The sequence below is a fragment of the Theropithecus gelada genome, chromosome 9, assembly GCF_003255815.1.
Source record: "Theropithecus gelada isolate Dixy chromosome 9, Tgel_1.0, whole genome shotgun sequence".
In the NCBI taxonomy this organism is placed as follows: domain Eukaryota; kingdom Metazoa; phylum Chordata; class Mammalia; order Primates; family Cercopithecidae; genus Theropithecus; species Theropithecus gelada.
The window spans coordinates 75,341,916-75,364,755 of record NC_037677.1 but is presented as its reverse complement, the minus strand read 5'-3'; the positions used below and the strand labels follow the sequence as shown (position 1 = coordinate 75,364,755).

The window sequence follows — 22,840 nt, the reverse complement described above, 5'->3', positions numbered from 1 at the left end:
GCGCTTGCTTGTCACTGGGTCTGAGAGCCACAGACAGTTTGTTGAAACCTTTGCCCACCAAGTCAGTTGCAGAACCAAGGCAAAGTTCAGCATTGCTGTCTTAAAAGTTTTGCCCAGAGACAGATTTATTTTTGTCCTAAATTAAATCCAGGAACCCCAGCATCATTCCTATCACTTCATACATTACTCTTAATTTTGGAAGTATGCTGTTTTGTGACCTTGCTACCCAATTATATTTTTCTAGGGAGCAGCATTTATGTGTTGCAATATCATACAATTCCTTTGACCAAAGGAAAGCACAGGTGTAGATACAGAGAGCCACCCTGCCATCCAACAGAACCTGGACTTGCAATAACTTTCTATACCTTTATTTTGTCCCAGGGATCTTTTTTCCAGCTCCTCATTTAATTCACATCAAATCAATTATAAACAACAAATGCTTCTGACTACTCAGGGAGAATATGATGAATGATTATTAACTACAGAGGCACTGTTGCTGAATTTCTGCCTCCCAAGTGTAACCTTTTAAATGGCGAGAGCCTCCCTGAAAGCAATAACGAGCACTTCCTTAATGAAAAGCCAATATTTCAGTAAAGGATTGCTGTATTTCTACAGCTACTGCTCTATTCAGCTGAACAATGAAAGTTGAAATATTTAGGTGATTAAAACTTTTAATTAAACCATGTTCTCTCTGGGCATTTACACTTCAAGCCTGTCTCTCCTTTGCCTTTCAGCGGAACACTATCTCAGCAGTAGCAATTACATGGACTGCATTTCCTCGCTGACAGGAAGCAATGGCTGTAACCTAAATAGCTCTTTCAAAGGCTCTGACCTCCCTGAGCTCTTCAGCAAACTGGGCCTGGGCAAATACACAGATGTCTTCCAGCAACAAGAGGTCAGTCATTATTTATTTTCCCAAGTATCTTTGTTTTGATTGTGTGTATGATGACTTCTAGAATGAAATCACTTATTGACCTATGAGTATGCTTTCACTGAGCATTTATTCAAGTCTCATAGCTTGTTCTTGTTACTAAGAAAAATGTCATCTCATTTCTTATTTAGTGCAGCTAGTAAACACAGGATAGCAGAAATAGAGAAAATCATACTTGCAGAAAAATGTACAATAGCTGTCTAACAGTTTTAGCGATAAAACCCAATTGATGTATAGATTCATAGGAATTTTTGTAGTCACAGCTCCCTTAAGGTCAGCAACAAGTCTGTATTTAACATGATTTCATTTTGAATCTGTTGTTATCTTTATTTGTGGCGCTTATAAGTAAATAACAGCATCTGAAATATCTCTGGCTGTTTTTGACTCATCCTGGTCATACTGAGGTCTGTTCTCACAGAATATATGTTTTTTTCAACATGTTCATTTATTCATTAACTTACTGTTTGGGTTTTACCTGAACTGAGACAGAACTGAGATGTCTACTGAACAATCACGACCATGGATTTTGATCAAACTGATTAGCCATATTCTATTATGTTCTGGCATAAAGAAAAGAGGCCCCAGGCATGATTCTTCCTAACAGTGCTCTCATACTACTGGGGCACAGCTAACTCAAAGTGTCAGAAAATTAAAATGGTTCTATACATTTGTGTCTTTTTCAAATCAAGACATGGTCCATGTTCGATGCTAGTTGGCTTAATTTTATGTTAGAGAACATCTGATTTAGTAATTTCTAGGCATGTGTCAGTTAATAAAGAATCTATGGTTTTTACTAGGCACTTTGTATCATAAATTCAATGTGCTTGCCATGGTCCAATAAATTATTAAGTTTAAATGCTGAACATTTTTGTTTTTTACACTGAAAGAGCAATTGTCGTGTGTATTAAATTTTAGGGTATTGATTTTTTTTCTGTTTCCCCTACATCTGAGTTAGCGTTCATTTAACCAAGAATTTTTTAAGCTGAATAAGCCTTTCATAATCAACGCATTATATAATATATCTCTTTATTTTGTCTTGCTGGCTAGATGAGGGTAGCTGGAAGCAGAAGTATTTTAATGTGTCCAGGCACAGAAGGTCAAAAAGCAAGAGATTGAATGTTAATTCAGTGATTTTCTGGGTTTGTTTTCATCTGTGTTTCCTATTTGAATAAGCATAGAAATTGTAGGCATTTCTTATTCCAATTACTCCAAGCAGGAAAAAAACATGAAAGTATAAAGGCAAAGGAACTTAATTTAATATTTTATTAACTACAGCAGGGATCAGCAAACCGTGGTCTGCAGGCCCACTGCCTGATTTTGTAAATAAAGTTTTATTGAAACACAACCACATTCATTTGTTTACATATTGTCTATGGCTTCCTTCCAGCTGTAACAGCAAAATAAGTAACTGTAACAGTACATTATGGCCCACAAAGCCTAAAATATTTACAGTCTGGTCCTTTAAGAGAAAGTTGGGGAACACTTGAGCTGAAAAATCTCTATTACAGAATTTCTGAAAACATATCTTTAGAACTGTGATAAATGATGGCCTAAGGTGTTTTAAGATCTGGATTTACCTTCCAAATCAAAACAGGACAATTTAAATTATCCTCAATATCATTTAATGAAAAGTTTTACCTGTTTATGGCGTGTTGAAATTTGGTAATTTGCTTCTTTTCAATGTAGGATATTTTCTAATACTCAGATGTGACTTAACAAGAATCCCCCATAAGTAACTTCATGAGATTTAATTTATTGTAAGCGTGTTCAAGATTCATTTAGCAGCTTTCACTGATGATATATCAACATGCATTATTACTAACCATACCTGCCAGTTATGTTCTTTGGTAAGCCCAGTGTTTTATATCTATAGTTATAGTGAACGCTTACAACAGTTCTGCAGGATACAGTATTGTCAACCCTCTGTGCCCATGGCTAGTAATGGCAGAGTCAGGATCTGGACCCAAGTCTCTTTGGCCTCAGAATCCATTGTCTTTCTCTTCTTCCACACTACCACACTATCTTTTTTTTTTTTTTTTTTTTTTTTTTTGAGATGAAGTCTTGCTCTGTTGCCCAGGCTGGAGTACAGTGGTGCGATTTCCACTCACTGCAAGCTCCATCTCCCGGGTTCACACCATTCTTCTGCCTCAGCCTCCCTAGAAGCTGGGACTACAGGCGCCGACCACCACGCCCGGCTAATTTTTTTGTATTTTTACTAGAGACGGGGTTTCATCGTGTTCGCCAGGATGGTCTCGATCTCCTGAGCTCGTGATCCGCCCGCCTCGACCTCCCAAAGTGCTGGGATTACAGGCTTGAGCCACCGCGCCCGGCCCTTCAACACTATCTTTAAAGGAAGGATGGCGAATCCTTGGGCAGTTTCCCTTCATAGTTTGTTCCTGATGCTGGAGAGTATAGGTTTATAGTTCCTTCAAATACTTCTTTTGTGTCTGTTTCAGTGATAGTTTGCTGGGTTGAGCCAAATGAACTGTAGATCTGATTGTGTCCGGGAATTCTTTCAATCCTGTGTAGAACACAAAGGAAGATGCCATCTGTTTTATTATTTAGTTTCTTCTTTAAATGGTAAAGATACACTAAACCAATTCAAAATCCCAACCTAAGAAATATTTTTCTTTCCTGAACAGATAATGCTCTTCCTTTTATCAGTTCACAAAAATGGTACAATCTTTGTGTTTCCTTTTTTGCTATAGTTGCCAGGATGCTCAGAGCTAAGTCTTCTGCTAGAATCATCACTTCCATTTCACCACCTTTCTAAATTCTTGTTTCTTAGGTTTGTGCTACCACCTTTCTTTTCTGGAAGTAGGCAGAGCATAATTAATAAATAAATGTGATAACAAGTTGATCCTACAGTGGGAAAGAAAATAAGTAATTAATATATTGGTTATAGATTGACCTTTCTACCCACAGATCGATCTTCAGACATTCCTCACTCTCACAGATCAGGATCTGAAGGAGCTGGGAATAACTACTTTTGGTGCCAGGAGGAAAATGCTGCTTGCAATTTCAGGTGAATATAAATATTCAACTTATATGTTAAAACCTGAATAACCTCTGCCAGTGGTCTCAGCCGTTGGGTTGTTTCTACCCATTAACTGCTGGCTTACCAACCTAACACCTTGGTTGTGGTTTCAGGGGGTTTTTCTGTCAACAGTGTGGCAAATCCTGAGACTGTCTTACTTTGTCATCAAGGCATTGCCTGAAAACCTGCCGTAACAGGGGTCATATCTGAACATAGATCTCTTCAGAAATATCTAACCAAAATCACCCTATGCAGATCATGAGAAGTGGGGGGGGGAGAGTTTAATTCTCCTCTTTGCAGTTGTGTTACACAGTAATCATTACATTAGTGAATAATTATTCTTGATTGGCAGTTATGTTTCAAATGTGTGTGTCCTTGCACACCGACTGAGATCATTGCACTGAGAAGAGAAGAATGCTGATTGCAATAGCGTGGAATCTGGCAGTGTTACTTGTCTTAATTCTTCTTAGTTTTCCCACTGTTTTAATAGAATTTATGAGTCAGAGGACATAGTATCCTGAAGATAGTCACAGAATGAAGGAAAATAATGTCTGTCTCCCTAGGCCACTTTCTTTGTACATCTATTGCATATACAATTTAGAAAATGCTCTATACATATTTATTGGGTGCCACTCATTTGAAAGGAATGGAGCCAGATGATGAGTCAGGAGTTGGCAAATACATAGTAATGAACCTCAAAAAAGTGTTCAGAGAAATATGCGGAAATTTGAAGGAGGGAATGGGATTAGTTTTTGAAGACTTGCCAATAAAGTTCTTGAATGTCAAATTTATATGTATCCCAGTCTCAGAAAGACAGACACACCAGGGGCAGAAGCCAAGTGTCATGTGCTGTGGAAAAATGAATGCTTTTTCACAACACTGAATTTGCAGGCTATGCCTCAGTGAAGCCAGCAGTTGCATCCAACTGATGAAAGTCCATTCCAGACAGCATTCACTAATCAGATCAGCAGATAAAATTTAAAACCTCAGTGGTTTTCCATTTTATTTTAGCAGCATTTTGAATGCCCCACCCATCTTCCCATAGGAAATCTTTATCTGAAGCAGATATAGGCAAAGCAGCCTTGAAATAGGAGTGGATCCAGCCATTGAGCTTCCTGGTGGCAGCCTATTAGGTTCTTCTGTGGATAGGGTTCTACACTCATCAGTTTTACCAGAAATTCTAAACTTTCTTCTTGGATATACTGTATGTATCCAAGAGCCTCTATTAACGGAACTCAACAGGGAAGACAATTATTCCTGCTCATAAGATCATCTTGGTATAGTGGAAAGAACACTGGATTCAAATAGGAGATCTGGGCTTTACCTATGCTAAGTCATGAGTCTTTGAGTGAGTTTCCAAACCTTTGGTTTTGGTTTATTAACCATGAAGGTAGATTGGAATTTGTGATTGTACAAAGGTCACCTTACATTTCTGAGATCTATCCTTTCATGTGATATCATCAGGCTTAGTGAAAATGGACAAAACGGTAGTTTTATTACTTGTTCTTTTTACCATCTATGATAATAGAGTAACCTTTTAAATTTGTTTTCTGTAAAGCTCAGCCTCAGGGGGCTATCCCTAGACTCAAGCTAACTTTAACAGTTTTCATATTCTTTCATTAATTTGCAAATGAAATTTATATTTGAAATGTGATTAGCTTGTGCATTCACCATACCTATACTGTTGAAATATGCCTGCAGGTCAGCAATTTTGTATCAGTGAAGGGCATAGTCCAGAGCTCCATAGTCTTGCATGAGAGGTTCATGGAATGGCAGTGAGGATATAGTGAAAACTAAATTCATTTTTTGGTGTCCCAACCCAATTCCGAATTCTGTAATGCTTTTAGCAACAAGCAGATAGCTGTAAATACATTCACGGGTTGTAGATAGATTATCAATATCTTTACTCTGGAATATATCAGTATCTTTTGGGGGAGGTAAGATGGGAATCAGAAAGGTTTCAAGTTCTCTATTTTAAAACAAATAATATTTTTTCTAATCATTATCTTCTTTGTCATTCTATTGAGGTTATATAGTACTTTTGCAGACTTCCTCTCTCAGTGGGGTTCACCAGGTCCTCTTGCTTTTAAAGGGAGTTTGAGACCGACTAAAATGCTTTATGGCTGCTCTGCACAGCATAAAGGACTTGATTATTTTAAGAATAATTTTGTCTTACTTTGTTGAGTGCATTTGTTTGAACCTGGTAAATTATTTTCTCTGAAAGCAATACATTTTTATTGAGAAAATTCTTCATCAAAAAGCAAAGCTTCTTTCTCCAATTCAGCTTATCTGATAACAAAGACATCCATTTATAGTCCCAGAACGTTCTGTCTCCCTGTAGATGCAGTATAGCTGGGCAGTCTGGACTCACATTTGTCTTATGGTTCCAGATTGGTTAGATCCAGAGTTTGCTTAAAATTCCTTTTTAATTTTGTAGGTTTTAAACTTATAATCTGAGTGATTCTTTCAGTATAAGGTTTTGTTTTCTTTTTAATCTCAGGCCAAAATACATTTAATGTTATAGCAGTGGATGAAATTTATCTCTAATGGAGATGGATCAAAGTATAAATTTGATCTCTTTTTTCCCAAATCCACTTTTTTTTTTGGAAAATTCACAGATTTCTCTCAGAATATGGTCATGATTGGTTAAATGTACAGGGACTCAGTGAAAGGACGCTTAGCATCCTGTCGACAGGCTTCCCACTACGGCCTCAGGTAGATCTAACATTTCCCGACCTATTCTTTTAGTTTGTGACTCTGTTCAGATCCGCAACAAGATCCTGAGAGCTGCCAGGATTGTGTGAACCTTGGAATTTCAAAGGAAAAGGTTGGTATTTTCCCAAACCATCCCTTAGGCTTACTGAAAAATATTAGAGGAGTTTGCCTTATCATTTAAAAAACAACAGCAACAACAATTCTAAAGTCTCTTCAGTAGGACTTGACCTTGATAACCTCTCTGGAAGATTTATCTCTGTGCATCACATTTAAAAACATAAATATGAGACCAGCCTGGCTGACACAGTGAAACCCCATCTCTACTAAAAATACAAAAAAAAAAAAAAAATTAGCCGGCGTGGTGGCAGGTGCATGTGGTCCCAGCTGCTTGGGAGGCTGAGGCAGGAGAGTGGCGTGAACCTGGGAGGTGGCGCTTGCAGTGAGACGAGATCGCACCACTGCACTCCAGCCTGGGCGACTGAGCGAGACTCCGTCTCCCAAAAACAAACAAACAAACAAAAAATATATATATACACACACACATACTGTCTTAGAAACTGTATCAGTTAGGATTGGATTCCCTTGTGATCATTTTACCGTTTCAAAGATCTAGCTGATGTGTCTTTTCGGAATAAAGTTTTTAATATTTATTTTGAAAAACTTTGTCTTCATGGCCCGGTTGTTGTCATGTGCTCAGTTATATGTGTTGTATGTGCTAAAGGAGAATGTTGTTTGGCCTCATTCCTTCTTTTTTCTTTGCTGTAAAATGGGAATATCCTCCCGAACTGTACATTATTCCCCCGTGAAAAAATGGAGGCCGAAGATAGTCCCTAGCTTGAAGATGATAAAACTTTTCCAGGCTGTGTACTTAAGGGGATTCATTTATTCTTAACGCTTCTATTAAGTTTGCCTTTAAATATATTCAATTCTGTCTTGATTTCTGAATTTTGAAGTATTTTGTGTGTGTGTGTGTGTGTGTGTGTGTGTGTTTTAACAAGATACATGTATTCAACTTTTAATAGGAATGTCATTGCCACTGTATTTCTGGAGGAACTTGAAACAACAGCCATCTGTATGCATGCCAGCATGTGTCTTTTGCTTGTAAAGTTACCTTCCTTGCTTCTTCAGAGTGAAGCTGGGTTTTTCTTTTAAAAATTAAATTTGGTACGTTAAAATAGCAAATAAAGCTCCATTATTTGGTATAGTTGGAAATACCGATTTCTCAGATTTGTGTTCCTGATGCCTTGGTTGGTCTTCTCTGTCCGGTGGGTCACTGATGGCCAGTGCTCAGGGCATTGACCTTTCCATCAGGCATGCGAGGTTTCACCTCTGTCACTTAGTACCTGTGTGGGCAAGTGACTTAGTCTATTTTTTAAATCAGTTTTCTCACCTATAAAATGGAGAATGGTAATATTATCTATCCCTTAAAGAAGACTTGAACAGGGCAAAATAAATGTAAAGTGCTTGTCATACAATAAGCCTAATGAATCATTGTTATTTTCCTTCTGTCCTAAGACCTACATATGAAGAAAAGAGAGATGTCTCCACTGTTGTTTTGACCATATAGGGCATGCGTTTACATTTTGGAAGGCAGTGGGGTAAAATGTTAAGGGTGTTGGTCATCTTCCAGAACTTGGCCACAGGAGCATGTCTGGTCATATGGTCATCCTTAACGCCATGCAGTCTGTTACACCCTGAGTCTGTGTCTTCAGCATTACTGTAGATGGCCATATCTTACATTGTAACTTCACAATTCAAAAGGGGATTGTGTGTGTGTGGCTTGAAAAGTACTGAGTACCTTGCAAATACAAGGTGAACCACCTGCACTAGCCCCTCAAAGAGACAGCTTGAAGTAAGTCAATTACATAATCCCTCTAATGTATTTTAAACTGAATAAATTTGAGGGTATTTGCATTTGTTGGTATCAAAACCCTAATTTGCATAGTCTGATGATTCTGTGTACTTGCATGAGTTTGTCAGAACGAGTTACATCAGTGATTTTGAGGTGGGGGTGGAAGTTGATGCATACTCATAAAACAAGGTAGTCTGTTTCAATTAACAGTTTACCTTTCCAGTTAATAACTTTCAGTTAGCAAAAGACAAACTAAACAGTGTTTTCAGAATACTCTGATTTCTTTACAATTCTAATAGGGCAACTCACGTTTGCCCTGAAATTTTAGATTCAAGTATTTGTTGTTTGTGAGCATTAATTTTCTAAGCTGATACGATTGTTTTACTAGATTTAATTTTTTATTCAAAGAAACCTACTCATATGCCTCTTTCTAAAACTATTTCTGACTCAAGAAGTGTAGGCTTCATGAGTTGGCAGAGCCATGGGAGCTGTGGCTTAATACAGTTGACTCTTGAACAACATGGATTTGAACCGCACAGATTCACTTATACACAGGGTTTTTTCAATAGATATATTGGAAATATTTTTGGAGATTTGTGACAACTTGAAAAAACTTCCAAACTGCATAGCCTGGAAATATTGAAAAACATTAAGAAAAAGTTAGATATGTCAAGAATGCATATGTGTGAAATATATACAGATACTAGTCTATTTTCTCATTTACTACCATACAATATACACATCTATTCTAACATGTTAAAATTTATCAAAACCTCACAGACCATATGTGGCACCATTGGCAGCAGAGAGAAATGTAAACAAACATAAAGACATTTTAAATCATAACTGCATAAAATTAACTGGGTTATATACAGTACTACTGTAATAATTTCACAGCCACCTTCTGTTGCTACTGCGGTGAGCTCAATTGTTACAAGTGTCTATTTAAAGCACTGTACAGCACTAGTCTCCACATGAGCAGTTAATCTCTCCAGTAAGTTGTATATCACAGTTACAAGTGATCTCTCACAGTTCTTGGGTATTTTTCATTGTGTTTAGTACAGTACCATAGACCATGAATAACACCATAGAACCCACATAAAGTGCCACTAGTGCTCTCAAAAGCAAAGAAGAGTCGTGACATCATGAGAAAAAGTTGAATTGCTTGATATGTACCACAGATTGAGGTGTGTAGCTGCATTTGGCCACCATGTCAAGATAAGTGAATCCAGCATAACGACTATTGTTGTAAAAAAAAAAAAAAAAAGGAAAACAAAAGGAAATCTGAGAAGACGTTGCTGCAGCTACACCAGCAGATGCAAAAGCCTTACACTTTTTGCAAAATACCTTTTTTATCCTGCATTGACAATGCAGCTTTTAGAGTGGGTGCATGATTGTTATAAAAAAGCATACTTATTGACTCCATGATTCAAGAAAAAGCAAAGTCTATATGACAACTTAAAGCAAAAGGAAGGTGAAGCATCTAAAGCTAGAGAAATTAAATGACAGCAAAAGATGGTATGTTAATTGTAGAAAGAGGTTTGGCTTAACAAATGTGAAGATAACAGAAGAAGGAGCTTTTGTCAACCACGAGATAGCAGATTAGTTCCCAGACACGGTTAAGAAAATAATTGAGGAGAAAGATTGTACACCTGAACAGGTTTTTAATGCAGATGAAAGTGTCCTATTCTGGAAAAAATAAAAATGCCACAAAGGACTTTTATTAGTAAGAAAGAGCAATGAACACCCAAATTTCAGACAGGAAGGGATAGGCTGACTGCTGTTTTGTGCGAATGCAGTCACATTTATGATCAGGACTGCCCTTATCTATAAAGCTGCCCACCCTTGAGCCTTGGAGGGAAAAGATAAACACCAGCCACCAGTCTTTTGGTTGTAGCACAAGAAGGCATGGATAACAAGAATGCTTTTTCTAGACTGGTTCCATTGATACTTTTTCCCTGAAGTCAGGAAGTAACTTGCCAGTAAAGGACTGACTTTTAAAGTTCTTTTAATGTTGGATAATGGCCCTGGCCACTGGAAACCCCCTGCGTTTAACATCAGAGTCATCAAACTAGTTAACTTGTCTCCAAACACAAAGTCTCTAATTCAGTTTCTAGATCAGGTGGTTATAAGGACCTTTAAGGATTGTTACACATGGTACTTTATGGAAAGGATTGTCAAGGTTATAGAAGAGAACCCAGATAGAGAAAACGTTATGAAAAGCCGGAAGGATTACACCATTGGAGATGTCATTGTTGTTACAGAAAAAGCTATGAAGCCATCAGGTCCGAAACAATGAATCCCTGCTGGAAAAAAAAACTGTGTCCAGATGTTATGCATGACTTCACAGGATTTACCATAGAGCCAGTCAAGAAAATCATGAAACAAATTGTGGATATGGCAAAAAATAATAATAAAATAAAGGTAAAGGATGAGTGAGGAATTTCAAGATCAGATCTTGGAGAAATTCAAGAGCTAATAGATACCACACCAGAGGAATTAACAGAGATGACTTGATGGCGATGAGTGTTTCTGAACCAGTGCCAGACGATGAGGAAGACAGAGCAAGCAGTGCCAGAAAGCAACGGACGTTAGACAGTCTGGCAGAAGAGTTCCGATTATTCAAGACTGCTTCTGATTTTTTTTAATGACATGGATTCTTCTATGATAAAACAGTGGAAGAACGACTAGTACCATATAGAAACATTTTTAAAGAAATGAAAAAAGCAAAAATGGCAGACAGAAATTATGATGTATTTTTGTAAAGTTACAGCAAATATGCCTGCCTCTCCTTCCACCACCCCTACCTACCTCTTGAACCTCTACTGCGCCTGAAACAGCACGAGCAACCCCTTCTCCTCCTCCTCCTCAACCTACTCACCGTGATGGCAACAGGGACTTTGTGATCATTCACTTGCACTTAATGAATACGTAAATATATTTTCTCTTCCTAATGAATCTCTTAGTGTTTTCTCTGGCTTAGCTTATTGTAAACATGCAATATAAAATACATATACAGAACATGTGTTCATCAACTTACTGGTAAGGTTGCTGGTCAACAGTAGGCTATTAGTAAAGTTTTCAGGGAGTCAAAAGTTATACAGGGATTTTTGACTACATGGGAGCAGGAGGGTTTGCACCTCAACCTCTGCAGTATTCAAGGGTCAGCTGTACTTCAGGATGCTCCTCCAGTATCCCTGTGCTTAGGTGTGGGGTCTTCTTTTCATATCTGACTTTAATAACTAAATGATTGCTGTGTTTGACATGAATGAGTTCAGTAGCTGTAATAATTTTCTGTGCCATCGGTCGTACGTCCTTTCACGAGCTTTGATTGTTCTCCTTGCCTCTGAAATGACCTTTGGAGTAGGTCAAACTGTTTAATTTGGTTAGAGAGTTCTGAGAATGGTACATCCTCCAATATAGTTTACAGACTATAATAGAAACTTTGCTGGCAGGAGTTTACGAATTGCAACAAAAACTATTTGCTATCCTTTGTTCTCTAGACTATCGATATGCTATCTTTTATACCATACTTTCTAGTATTTCAGAAATGCCTTGATCATCAACTAAAGTTTTCCTTTTGCTGCCAGACTTGACTTTCCTCAAAAAACCTACCACGTCACCATTTTCTGAGCTCTAGTGCTATGTCCTGTAGTATACATAGAACTTCTCTTGAGCTCCTAACAATTCTCTCTTTCTCTCTCTAGAACTAAATAAAAACCGAAGAAAGCTTTTTGAATCGCCAAATGCACGCACCTCTTTCCTGGAAGGTGGAGCGAGTGGAAGGCTACCCCGTCAGTATCACTCAGACATTGCTAGTGTCAGTGGCCGCTGGTAGCAGCGCCCTCTCGGCACATGCCCGCTGACTAACTGTAAAGTGGACACAGGAGATGTGTGAACAGCCTTCACAGCACACCATCCTCAGCACTCTGGGTGTCTGGTATCAGGACCAAAGCATCTTATTCGCACCTGTACTTTATGGCAAAAAGGAACAAAAGAGAGATGTTCTTGTGATGTCATACAGAACACCAAATGTGGATTACTTTTTAAAAATGGCAGTTGGACAGAACTTGCAATATGAGGATAGGGCTTTATTTCCTGTTTTTATTTACCTATATAACATATGCACTGATTTTTTTTTTTTTTTTTTTTTTTTTTTTTTACTTAAAATGAAGGATGAATTGACATCTGGGAAGCCAGAAAACTTAGGAGTTATTTTGTTTGCTTGTTTTGTTTTGGTATTTGGGGATTTTTAGAAAATAATCAAAGTGGAATTTTCTGGTACTGCTTTAAAATAATTATTGCGGTCTTTCAGCACTTTACACGTTCTAATTTCTTGTCCTGTGGAAATTCTTCCTGTCTCCATCTCTCTCATTTTCATGTCACCTACATGTTGGTACAGATCAGAGTTAGTTACCTTTTTCTGACTGCATCAAACTTATTTGAAATGGTACTGGATCTTAGTTTCTGTGCAGAATATTCTGTGACTTTGGGAAACTCAAGTGACTCCTCTTGCTTCTGGACCAATTCTGTTTCATGTATGTTAGCATCCTAGAAACACCTAGCAATGGACCTAGTTCACAGTAATAGGTGCAAAGAAAGACCAAATGGACTTTGCAGTATTAACCCTTTGCAGTCGTCATACTTAGCTGCTGCCTGTAATGCTAAAATGATTTTAATGGTTGTCTGGAAGCAAAGGGCTGTTTTTTAGTATATTGCCACTAAAGGACATTTATTTATATCAAACTTTTATTTTTAGATATTATAAGCATACAGTACATAATTGATGAAATTGATATTTACTAGAGATTTATGGTAGAGAATGGACAACATTCAATAACTGGAGCCCTAGATTGTCACTTTATTTAAAAAGACAAATAATCATCTGACAAGACAGCACTGTTGCCATTATGAGGAGAAATAGATTACAATCCTTATCATGTACACATTAGCTATGTTCCGTATGGCCACAGGACTTTCCTAAAACCCTATCTGTCTGCTTGAAGTAGACTTATGTTTGTTGAGAATGAACAGGCTTACTTGAAGCCTCCAGGGTGACAGTTCATAAAGACAGCTAAGTTCTGAAGGAAAAACAAAAGATATTTTTTAAGTGGCTAGAGTCATTATTACAATCTTATACTGTGAAAGTCCAAGAAATCAGACAACATTGTTTCCTGGGTCTTTTCAGAGATCTTATAGATTTATGAAGTGTTTTTAATCCATGAAGAAAATCACTAAAGTGCCTTTGTTTCTTCAAAGCAATATTATTTCCAAGTATATTAATTTGTTAGAAAACTTTCCCATAGGAAATGTTGTCAGTTACCTGTACTGTAAAGAGTTATTTATGTCCAGTAGTCAAGATTTTCTACATGGACATAAGCTACTCTCACATGCTCTCAGCAGAAGGCATTAGATAAGCATATACAAGAGTTGGGTACTTTTATATAAATATGGGATGAGAAATACTTGCCTGACACTTTTCCATGGCTGAATCTGACCATTACAGTAAGAACAAGAATTGAAGAGGCATTTTGCGCACAGAAAATTTTTCACTTTAAAATACGGTATTTGTTACCTTGAAGGCATATATAATAGGCCTGTCATAAAATTATCAATTATAACTGGCATTGAGGGACTGCCCTTTTTAAATTAAACTAAGCCTTATCTGCTTAAGGATGTTGAACTGAATCACTCCCTTTACTCATCCTGTGCATATGTGTACAAACGGTCTTGTGGATCATGTGATGATCATCCATCTTATTTGATTGTATTAATGCATCATGCTAAACATTTAACACAGGTTAACAATACCAGATTTGTGTCCTGTTCAACAACTCAGTACTCTAAATGTTGTTTTTAATAAGACCTTCCCAGATAATAATCATTTGGAGCTCTTTTCCCAGCTCTCTACCATGCATTTGCAACAGGAGGAAGACGGAATGAATACGCAGTATTAAGTTGATTTATGAACAGTGCTTTGATATGCCAAAGGGGAAACTGTCCCACTTAAATTAGATTAAGTAGGGTGGCTAAAAATAAATAAAAACACTGGAAATTATTTCTCTCACTTTCTCTTGATGCAATGAAGGGAATATGACACTACAGTATACAGAGTTGTTATATGATGCACAAAATATTTTGATGATTTGAATAAATGTTAACTTTTAATCTGCGCCTTAATAATGACTGGTTATCTGTAAATATAGAACAGATACAGATTGTATTTTTCTGTGGGTTTTTGTCCTTTTAGTGATTTTTTTCCAAAAATGAGAGATGGAATTAACATTGAAAATGGGAATTTTTTCTAACTGAATCAATTGTTACATGAAAAATAAATTTATATAACCCCTTTGTATTGCTCTTGCTAGCTGAAGTGTGTCTTTTTTTAAAAGCAAATCTGTACGCATAAACTCTATGCCTATCTTTGTTTTCTAAGAAATAATTCTTTTTTTGGCCATTTTCGGCAAAGTTGAAAGATGTTTCTGCAGTAGAATTGCATATGGATTCTGTATTCTCTTATTTTGCATTGACATTCCTCATTTTCAACCAGCAACCAAAGCACTTTATTTTAGTCAGTGAAACCAGGACCAGTCATCAATCATTGTTTCTTAGGCCACCCATAGGTACATACAAAAGAGTAACGTTCTAGAACAGGTTTTATTCTTGTTATTTCTTTTCTTTTATAAAGACTCAAGTGTATGACCGCTTTGACAACCTCATCTATCAGCAAAGGCTGACGTGATGCTGGGCTTTTTGATCCAGGTTCGCCTTTCAGAGACTGCCAGTGTGTTATCTGTCACACTGTGTGTTTACCATGCCATGCACTGAGATGCTCCCTGGACTCATGCTAAACGGAATTGACACTCTCTTACTTATTCTGAGATTTTGCTAAATCTTAAAGAAAACCTAGCCCTCCACACATTATGCCCCCAGGAATATTTCCCCTGAATTAGCCATTCCAGTGGTTCTTAAACATTGTTTCTAAAACAAAAATTCTTTTGATAATTGGAATCTTACCTGTGACTCAATATTAAATTATTCATGTATTACTTATTCGGTTCATTATATACATACTAATGACACAGAAATAGTAAGTGTCAGGCTGTGGTCTAGGAACAGTCATGAATAAAACAAAATCCCTTGCCCTCCTTGAAATTGAATTCTAAACGGAGAAAGGTGGTGCTAAAGAGGGAGAGGTTGGAGGATGGACTATCCCTATCCTTCATATGGGTCTCCATGTGTTTACCACACTCCAGGGGGACTCTAGAGAGCTCTCTAGAAACCCGTTTTTAACAAAACTGTTAAAAGTGGTTGAGCACAGTGGCTCATACCTGTAATCCAGCAATCTGGGAGGCTAAGGCAGGCAGATCACATGAGGTCAGGGATTCAAGACCAGCCTGGCCAACATGGTGAAATCCCATCTCCACTAAAAATATAAAAATCAGCCGGGCATGGTGGTGCACGCCTGTAGTCCCAGCTACTCGGGAGGCTGAGGCAGGAGAATTGCTTGAACCCAGGAGGCAGAGATTGCAGTGAGCCGAGATCACAATAATTGCACTCTAGCCTGGGCAAAGAGTGAGATTCCATCTAAAAAAAAAAATCCTGTTAAAAGTACCCACGATGTTGAAACAAGCCTTGCAAATGCAAAATATTCCTTCCTCTCATTCCCCCTCCCTCCCTATCTCTAGGTTCCACAGGTTTAATCACCTTCTGAAAAGGAGTGTGTGGCCCAAAGTGCTATGTTCCACTGCTTTATAGCTATACCCTATGATGATGATGGCTGAGGACTCATGACTTCTTAGACTTGACTCCAGGTTACTTTGGAGTTTTTAGAAATCAAGTTTGCCTGAACGTGATTTTTGTTACCAAGAATACTCCAAAGAATGCATTAATACTTGGAAGTTAATTCCAAATGTAGACCTCCCACAAGACAATAGTGCAATAAATAGAGTCTCCTTAGATGACTGTTTCCAAGGGAACTTCACTCCCTTGGCTATATAAATCCTGGTATATACTGTTAAATTAGCTCAGAGTTTATCCTGGCTTACATACTTAGTAATTTTGTGAATTCAAATGTATTGAAGTGCATTTAACCTAATTTTGATAATCTGATGTTTAGTCAATGTATTAAATATTCCAGTCATCACCAGAGGCCATGATTCTCCTACAGTCCCACTCCAGGTAAGTCAGCTTCCTTTCTTCTCCTCAAACAGCCTTTTGGATAACTTACAGGTCATCTGGCTGAGAAGTAAAGACGTTGGACTTTGTCGTTTTACAAACATGCATTTAGATCTTGTCCATAGACCTCGGGTAAATTTCTCTGTGTCTAGGAGTCCTCATCTGTGAAATACAGGATTTTCCTTTCACTGCAAGGGCGTATCTTTGCCCATCAGGAATCCTCATTGTGTTCATAATTCTGTATCAGAAGGAGAAAGCCCATTTCCTGTGCCCAAATGTCAGAACTGTAAACTCCAGTCTCAGGGACCCACCTCCTGGTTAATAAAGTTGAACTCAGAACACTGTCCTGAAGGTCGGGGTCACATTTCTGTACCTTATTTGGTTGCTTTTTATTTTATTCTTTTAAGTCTGTGATTCACCAGAGTATTGAAAACCGGGCTCTCCATATGGGTGGAGAAGGTTAGTAGCCAATTCTGATAGTCATATATTTTGTGCCTAATGGCCCTATTCCCCGAGAGTTCTCATTACCCTAAATGGTATTGACTCCCTGTCACCCAGAAGGTCACCTCCATCCTAGCCCTGGTTGCTGAATTTCTCCCACTTTTATTTCTCTCTGCCCACCACTACCACAGGATCTCATACAAACTCCCTTTGTGTGCGTATAATGAGCTTGGCTTTTCTTTTGAAAGGAGCCGTCTGCCTGTATTTGTGCTGTTTAGTTGTTTTTCACTTTAAAAAGCGAACAGAGTTAGATAATATTTGACCGTTCCTAGAGACATGGCCAGGACACTTCAAAAACACTTCATCAGGGGATTTCACATTTTTGTTGCTTTTTAAAATACTTTGACTCACTCTGAAAGGAGGCAAGTGGAGCTTGAAGATCCCTTTCTCAAGGGTTAGGCCATGAATGTGTTTGGAACAGATTTTGGGAACTGGAGTCTGAATCTGATTTAGGAGGCAGAATTTCAGTGTGGGAACCAGAATCTTTAGGAAAAAATTACAGTAACCGAAATGTTTCAACTTCATAATAGGATGTTTGGATGAGTTACAGGAGAGAAAAAAGAGTAGCTCAATAATTGGGTGTGTGTGGCCCTTTTTTTCCAGGCCAGAGAAAACAAATGACTCTGAACTCACTGTCTTTACTGCTGCTTAATTCCTCATAGAGAGGCTGTGGGAATTAGACATTAAAAGACCTTAGCAAAACATCTAGAAAACAATTTATGTTCAAACAAAATTTTCACCCAGGCACAATTGACTTTTTGTCCAAACTGCTGATATAATTTGATTCAAAGTCACTATGGATAAAATTTTCCAGTTTTATAAGTTTGGGGACGTAGGTGGGTGACATTTCCTTATTTTTTTCCCCTCTTTAACAGAATCATAGACCGATATTAATAACAGCCAGGCTTGGAGTGGTGGCTCGTGCCCGTAATCTTGGCACTTTGGGAGGCTAAGGCAGGAGGATTGCTTTAGCCCAGGAGTTCAAGACCAGCCTGGGAAATATAGGGAGACCTCATCTCTATTAAAAAAAAAAAAAAAATAGCCACGCGTGTGGTGCATGCCCATAGGCCCAGCTACTGTAGAGGCTGAAGTGGGAGGATCACTTGTGCCCAGAAGGCCAAGGCTGCAGTGAGCTGTGTTTATGCCACTGCACTCCTGCTTGCATGACAGAGCAAGACCCTATCTCAGAAAAAAGCCAAATGAAGTTGCTGTAGGTAAATTCTTCCTATGGATTGAAAAATGTCCACAAAGAAAAATTATGCTACCTTCTGCTTCATGAATCTGAGTTAAATTCTTAAACGGGAAGGGGAAATTCCATCTTGTTCCTTTCTTCATACATTTAAAAGCTTCTTAAAAACACATAAAACGACCTTAAATATTTTCATGGTAAAAATGTGAAGATGGGGAGGCTTTAAGGAAAGTTACAGCTTTGCCTGTCATATAATAAATTTTATACCAGGCACTCCTAGTATAATGAGGATGTCTTTAAAGAACTGACTTGCATAAAAAATATCAAAGAACATAGAATCGAGTTAGAAAAGAGCATCATGGGAATCATGATGATAATATTTGCCTCCCATGTGTCATCATAAGCGTAGTATAAATGCAAACTTTTTGGAATATCCATGTGATGAGAAATGTAAATATGAAAAGTGGATTCATTACTTTCTAGTCACAATATTTTTCAGCCAATTAAGGAGAAGCCAGTTAAAGAAATAATACAAAATGAAAACGTTTTGATTTTGAGCCTTTTAATTTTTTCAATTTTAATTAAAACTTTCACATCTTTAATTGCCTAACTTTATGTCCTCTCCATACAGTATTTCTGTATGAAGGATTCTATATTTCTGCCAGTTTGTTAACAACAATTAAATTTAGTTGGTGCAAATACAGGTGTTCATTATATGAGCATTTCTTGAACTATATGCGCTGAAAAGCCAGTTTTTTGTTTTTCAATTTATTTCAGACTAATATATTTGTAAAATATAGTAAAAATGTTGTGATCATAGAAAATTGCTATGAAGTTTTTAAATGCTTACTCTGACTTTCTGTACTTACCATGAACCAAGAATAAATACTTCTTGGAGAGAGAGAGATAGATAGATAGATAGATAGATAGATAGATAGATGTCCACAGACCACTCCTAGAGCAGTACTGAATTATAAGTTTTTCATAAAAGAAACTTTAAGAATGTATTCAACAATATATGGAATTATCAAGTGCCACTGCATGCTTTATCAGCTGTGCCAGCGTGGAGAGAACTTAGACGTGCTTTCAAGTATCTTTAAGACACGGTGACTTGTATAAACCTCTTAGAGACAAATCAAAATGTGCCTCCCATGTGTGCTCAATGTAAATGTGCTTTTCTTTTGATTTCTGCTTTTTGGCCAGCCCTGTGGCTGCTACTGCAGCTCCCCGTGTGTTTAATGTATCAAAGTCCCCCTGTGCTGGTTTCTCCATCTCACTTTGTCCCATTTATTTATGCTTTCCCACAATTGAGGGAAAACAGCATTTTCAGTCACTTGGAGGAGGATTTATTTTGTGTGGCAGGACCTCTAGATTCTGGCATACTTTGGAAGTGGAAAAAATTTTCTTTGATATCCTCAAGATGGTAGTTTGCTGGGTTCCAAGGAGAGACCAGCAGGGCACACATGTAACAGTACAGCATTTTGGAGGCAGGCCCATTGCCATTTTCACCCTTGGAAGGCTAATACAGTCCACTTTGTTTGAAGCCACTCTTTATTAACAGATGTTAAAACGTTACCTCCTTAAGATGCTCTTAGAAATTGATTTTAGGCCGCCTTGGTGGTTCACGTCTGTAATCCCAGCACTTTGGGAGGCCGAGGCGGGCGGATCACGAGGTCAGGAGATCGAGACCATCCTGGCTAACACGGTGAAACCCCGTCTCTACTAAAAATACAAAAAACTAGCCGGGCGAGGTGGCGGGCGCCTGTAGTCCCAGCTACTCGGGAGGCTGAGGCAGGAGAATGGTGTGAACCCGGGAGGCGGAGCTTGCAGTGAGCCGAGATCGCGCCAACGCACTCCAGCCTGGGTGACAGAATGAGACTCTATCTCAGAAAGAAAAACAAAAAGAAATTGATTTTAGCATTCTGCTAAAGTAGAGGAATCCTCTTACCACCCACAGCAGGCAGTGATAAAGATATATTTTTAATAGCAAAAAGGAAAACCACATCCCAAACAACTGTCCCTCCAGCCCACAGCCTAGAAAAATGAGTTGACAGCTCTGTAAAGAGGACGTCCAAACCAGTGTGCCTGCTAAAATTGAATGAAGCACCCACGTGGAATGACAGTAACAGACCAACTACCCGCTGGTTGAGGATTATGAAGACCAACCATCCACACATAGGGATGGAAACCAAGTAAAACAGTAGGAAGGGAAAGGAAGAGGTTGGTGGAACACAGTGCAGCAAGGCCTGCAGGCTCCGGCACAGAGGACTGACATCCCTGGATTCCTGTCTGCGGAACTCGAACGTGTTCTGGATTCAGTCCCTCCAGCCATGTAGTGGGAACTGCTTCTGCCAAAAAGGATCTCCTGAAATCACAAGGCTCCATAAAGTGGCTTCCTTTTCAAAACCTGCTCAGGCTTTCTAGGATTTCTCCTAGTTAATTGGGAGGTGCGGGGCAGGGGGAAGGGCAGACAGCAGGACCACTCTCCCCACGATGGAAGGAATGGAGGGGACTCCACAGCAGGTGCGAAGGTGAGCCGTGACCAGAGCTGAACACAGAATCTTGCTTTATTAATGAATATGCAGCCCACAGCTGTATGCCTGCAGCCCTGCCTGAGTGCCTGGGCCACTGTGCATAAGAAGACTGTGCCAGCTTGGAGGGACTTGAGCAACAACATTTTAACTCCCTGCTATTAGCCCAGGGCCATATATGAGTTACAAAGATTAATTACTGTTTTCTGCTTGGTCTTTTGTGATGCTTTAGTTCACACTATTCCTAATGCTTTTTAAATTACAACCAATAAATTTCATAGAAAGAGACTCCCCATCTCCACTCTAAATGAAAACCAGTTTCTGGGGAAAGTTTCAGAGAATCTTTCTTTTTCTAAAGCTTTCCAGATGGTTCTGCCACACCACAGCTGGAACCCCTGAGCAGGACCATTGTTCAATGTTCATTTCCAATTTAATATTTTTCCATGATTCTAAGTTTGAGTCTAACCCCATCTTTTAGATACTAAAGACTTAGGCAGGGGATGAGTTGTAATTTGCTTTTGTTTGGCAAATCCATTCTTCAAAGTATAAGTTTAAAAGGACATAAAGAGCTCTTAATAAGGCAATCCTGAGTAAAACACACTTCAACCTCTGCCAGCCTTTAAGAATATCTGCTACCTGTAGATCGGTTGCATGCTAATTCAAAATTAGTCACAAATTTCCTAAAGATTTGTATAATGCGATGGCTTAAAGAATAGGTTAGTATGTTGGACCTTGTACTTAGAAGGAATAAAATTACATTGCTAGAATTCTGCCTTTCAGAGATGGAAATCCATACTACTCTGCCTCCTTTATGCTTCCTACTTTACTGAATCTCTTGCTTTGGGGCAGGGCTGGCTTCGTGGGCATGTGAGCAATGCAGTTGTCCAGGGCTCCGTGCTTAGACGGGCCTCATACTTGGTTTTAATGTTCTGGCTTTGTTTGTTTGTTTGTTTGTTTGTTTGTTTGTTTTCATCTTGAAACTCTTGATCTTTTAAAAAGAGAGCTTACATTTTCATTTTGCACTAGGGCCCACAAATTCTGTAGCTTGTCCTGCCTGGAAGGTGATTCCAGCTCCCTACTAATAATCAGAAACCCTCAGCCAATCCAACTTCCTTTCCATTTTTGTGGCTGTCATATTAAACTGTGCATCAAGATGAATGGAGAGAAGTGGCTTATTTTGGGAGACTGGACATAGATCTTCCCCCTGGAACAGTGATGGGAAAAATACTGCCTGTGTTTTGGCCCATTGCCCCTTCCTAGCCAGACAGACTGGGCTTCATTCAATGAACAGCAAATTCAGCATATTACTATCACTGTTACTTTTGTGGAGCATCATAGGGAAGCCAGACTCAAAAGAATCTTTTCCCCCTTGCCTTCTGCTAGGGCTGGGCCTTATATATGTGTGTGAAGTAAATGGCTGACTTAACGGATGTATGGTCTGGCCAATAGTTGCCATTCAACTTCCCTCTCTGTCAGCGCAGTGCTCTTTGCCAAGGAACCTGGAGGTCCACTCTTCTTCCTCCTTGGATCCTCTGCCTCATTTGTGGTATTTATTTTATTACTTAGGGCTTTTTCTTTAATCAAATGAGACCTCAGCAATAAAATTAGAGGTGGGTAGACAAGGGGAAAAGCCCTGTTGGACTAGGACAGAGCGGGTAGGGAGAAGGCAAGTTGTTTCTCCAGGGCATTGGAGAGGAAGGAGTTAGTGTTTTGCTAATCAAGATGAAGATTAAAACCTTCAACACTGCCGGGTGGTAGTGGCTCACACCTATAATCTCAACACTTTGGGAGGCTGAGGTGGGAGGATCACTTGAGCCCAGGAGTTTGGACCAGCCCAAGCAAAATAGCAAGATTCTGTCTCTACAGCATTTTTCTTTTCTTTTCTTTTCTTTTCTATTTTAAGTAG

At 38.6% G+C, this 22,840-nt stretch overlaps 1 protein-coding gene across 2 annotated transcripts in view; it reads left to right on the top strand.

Annotated features, from left to right (window-relative positions):
• BICC1 (BicC family RNA binding protein 1) overlaps window positions 1–14,902 on the top strand; it is a 333,570-nt gene extending 318,668 nt beyond the window's left edge. Inside the window, exons 19-22 of one of the 2 annotated variants that reach the window (XM_025397701.1) lie at window positions 735–895; window positions 3,857–3,956; window positions 6,717–6,795; window positions 12,243–12,309. In XM_025397701.1, the coding sequence (XP_025253486.1) occupies window positions 735–895; window positions 3,857–3,956; window positions 6,717–6,772 (317 nt within the window). In that variant the 3' untranslated portion in view covers window positions 6,773–6,795; window positions 12,243–12,309. Of the gene's footprint in view, window positions 1–734; window positions 896–3,856; window positions 3,957–6,716; window positions 6,796–12,242 lie in introns of both variants that reach the window. The other variant, XM_025397700.1, reaches the window with a different exon arrangement.
• The last annotated feature ends 7,938 nt before the right edge of the window (window positions 14,903–22,840 follow it).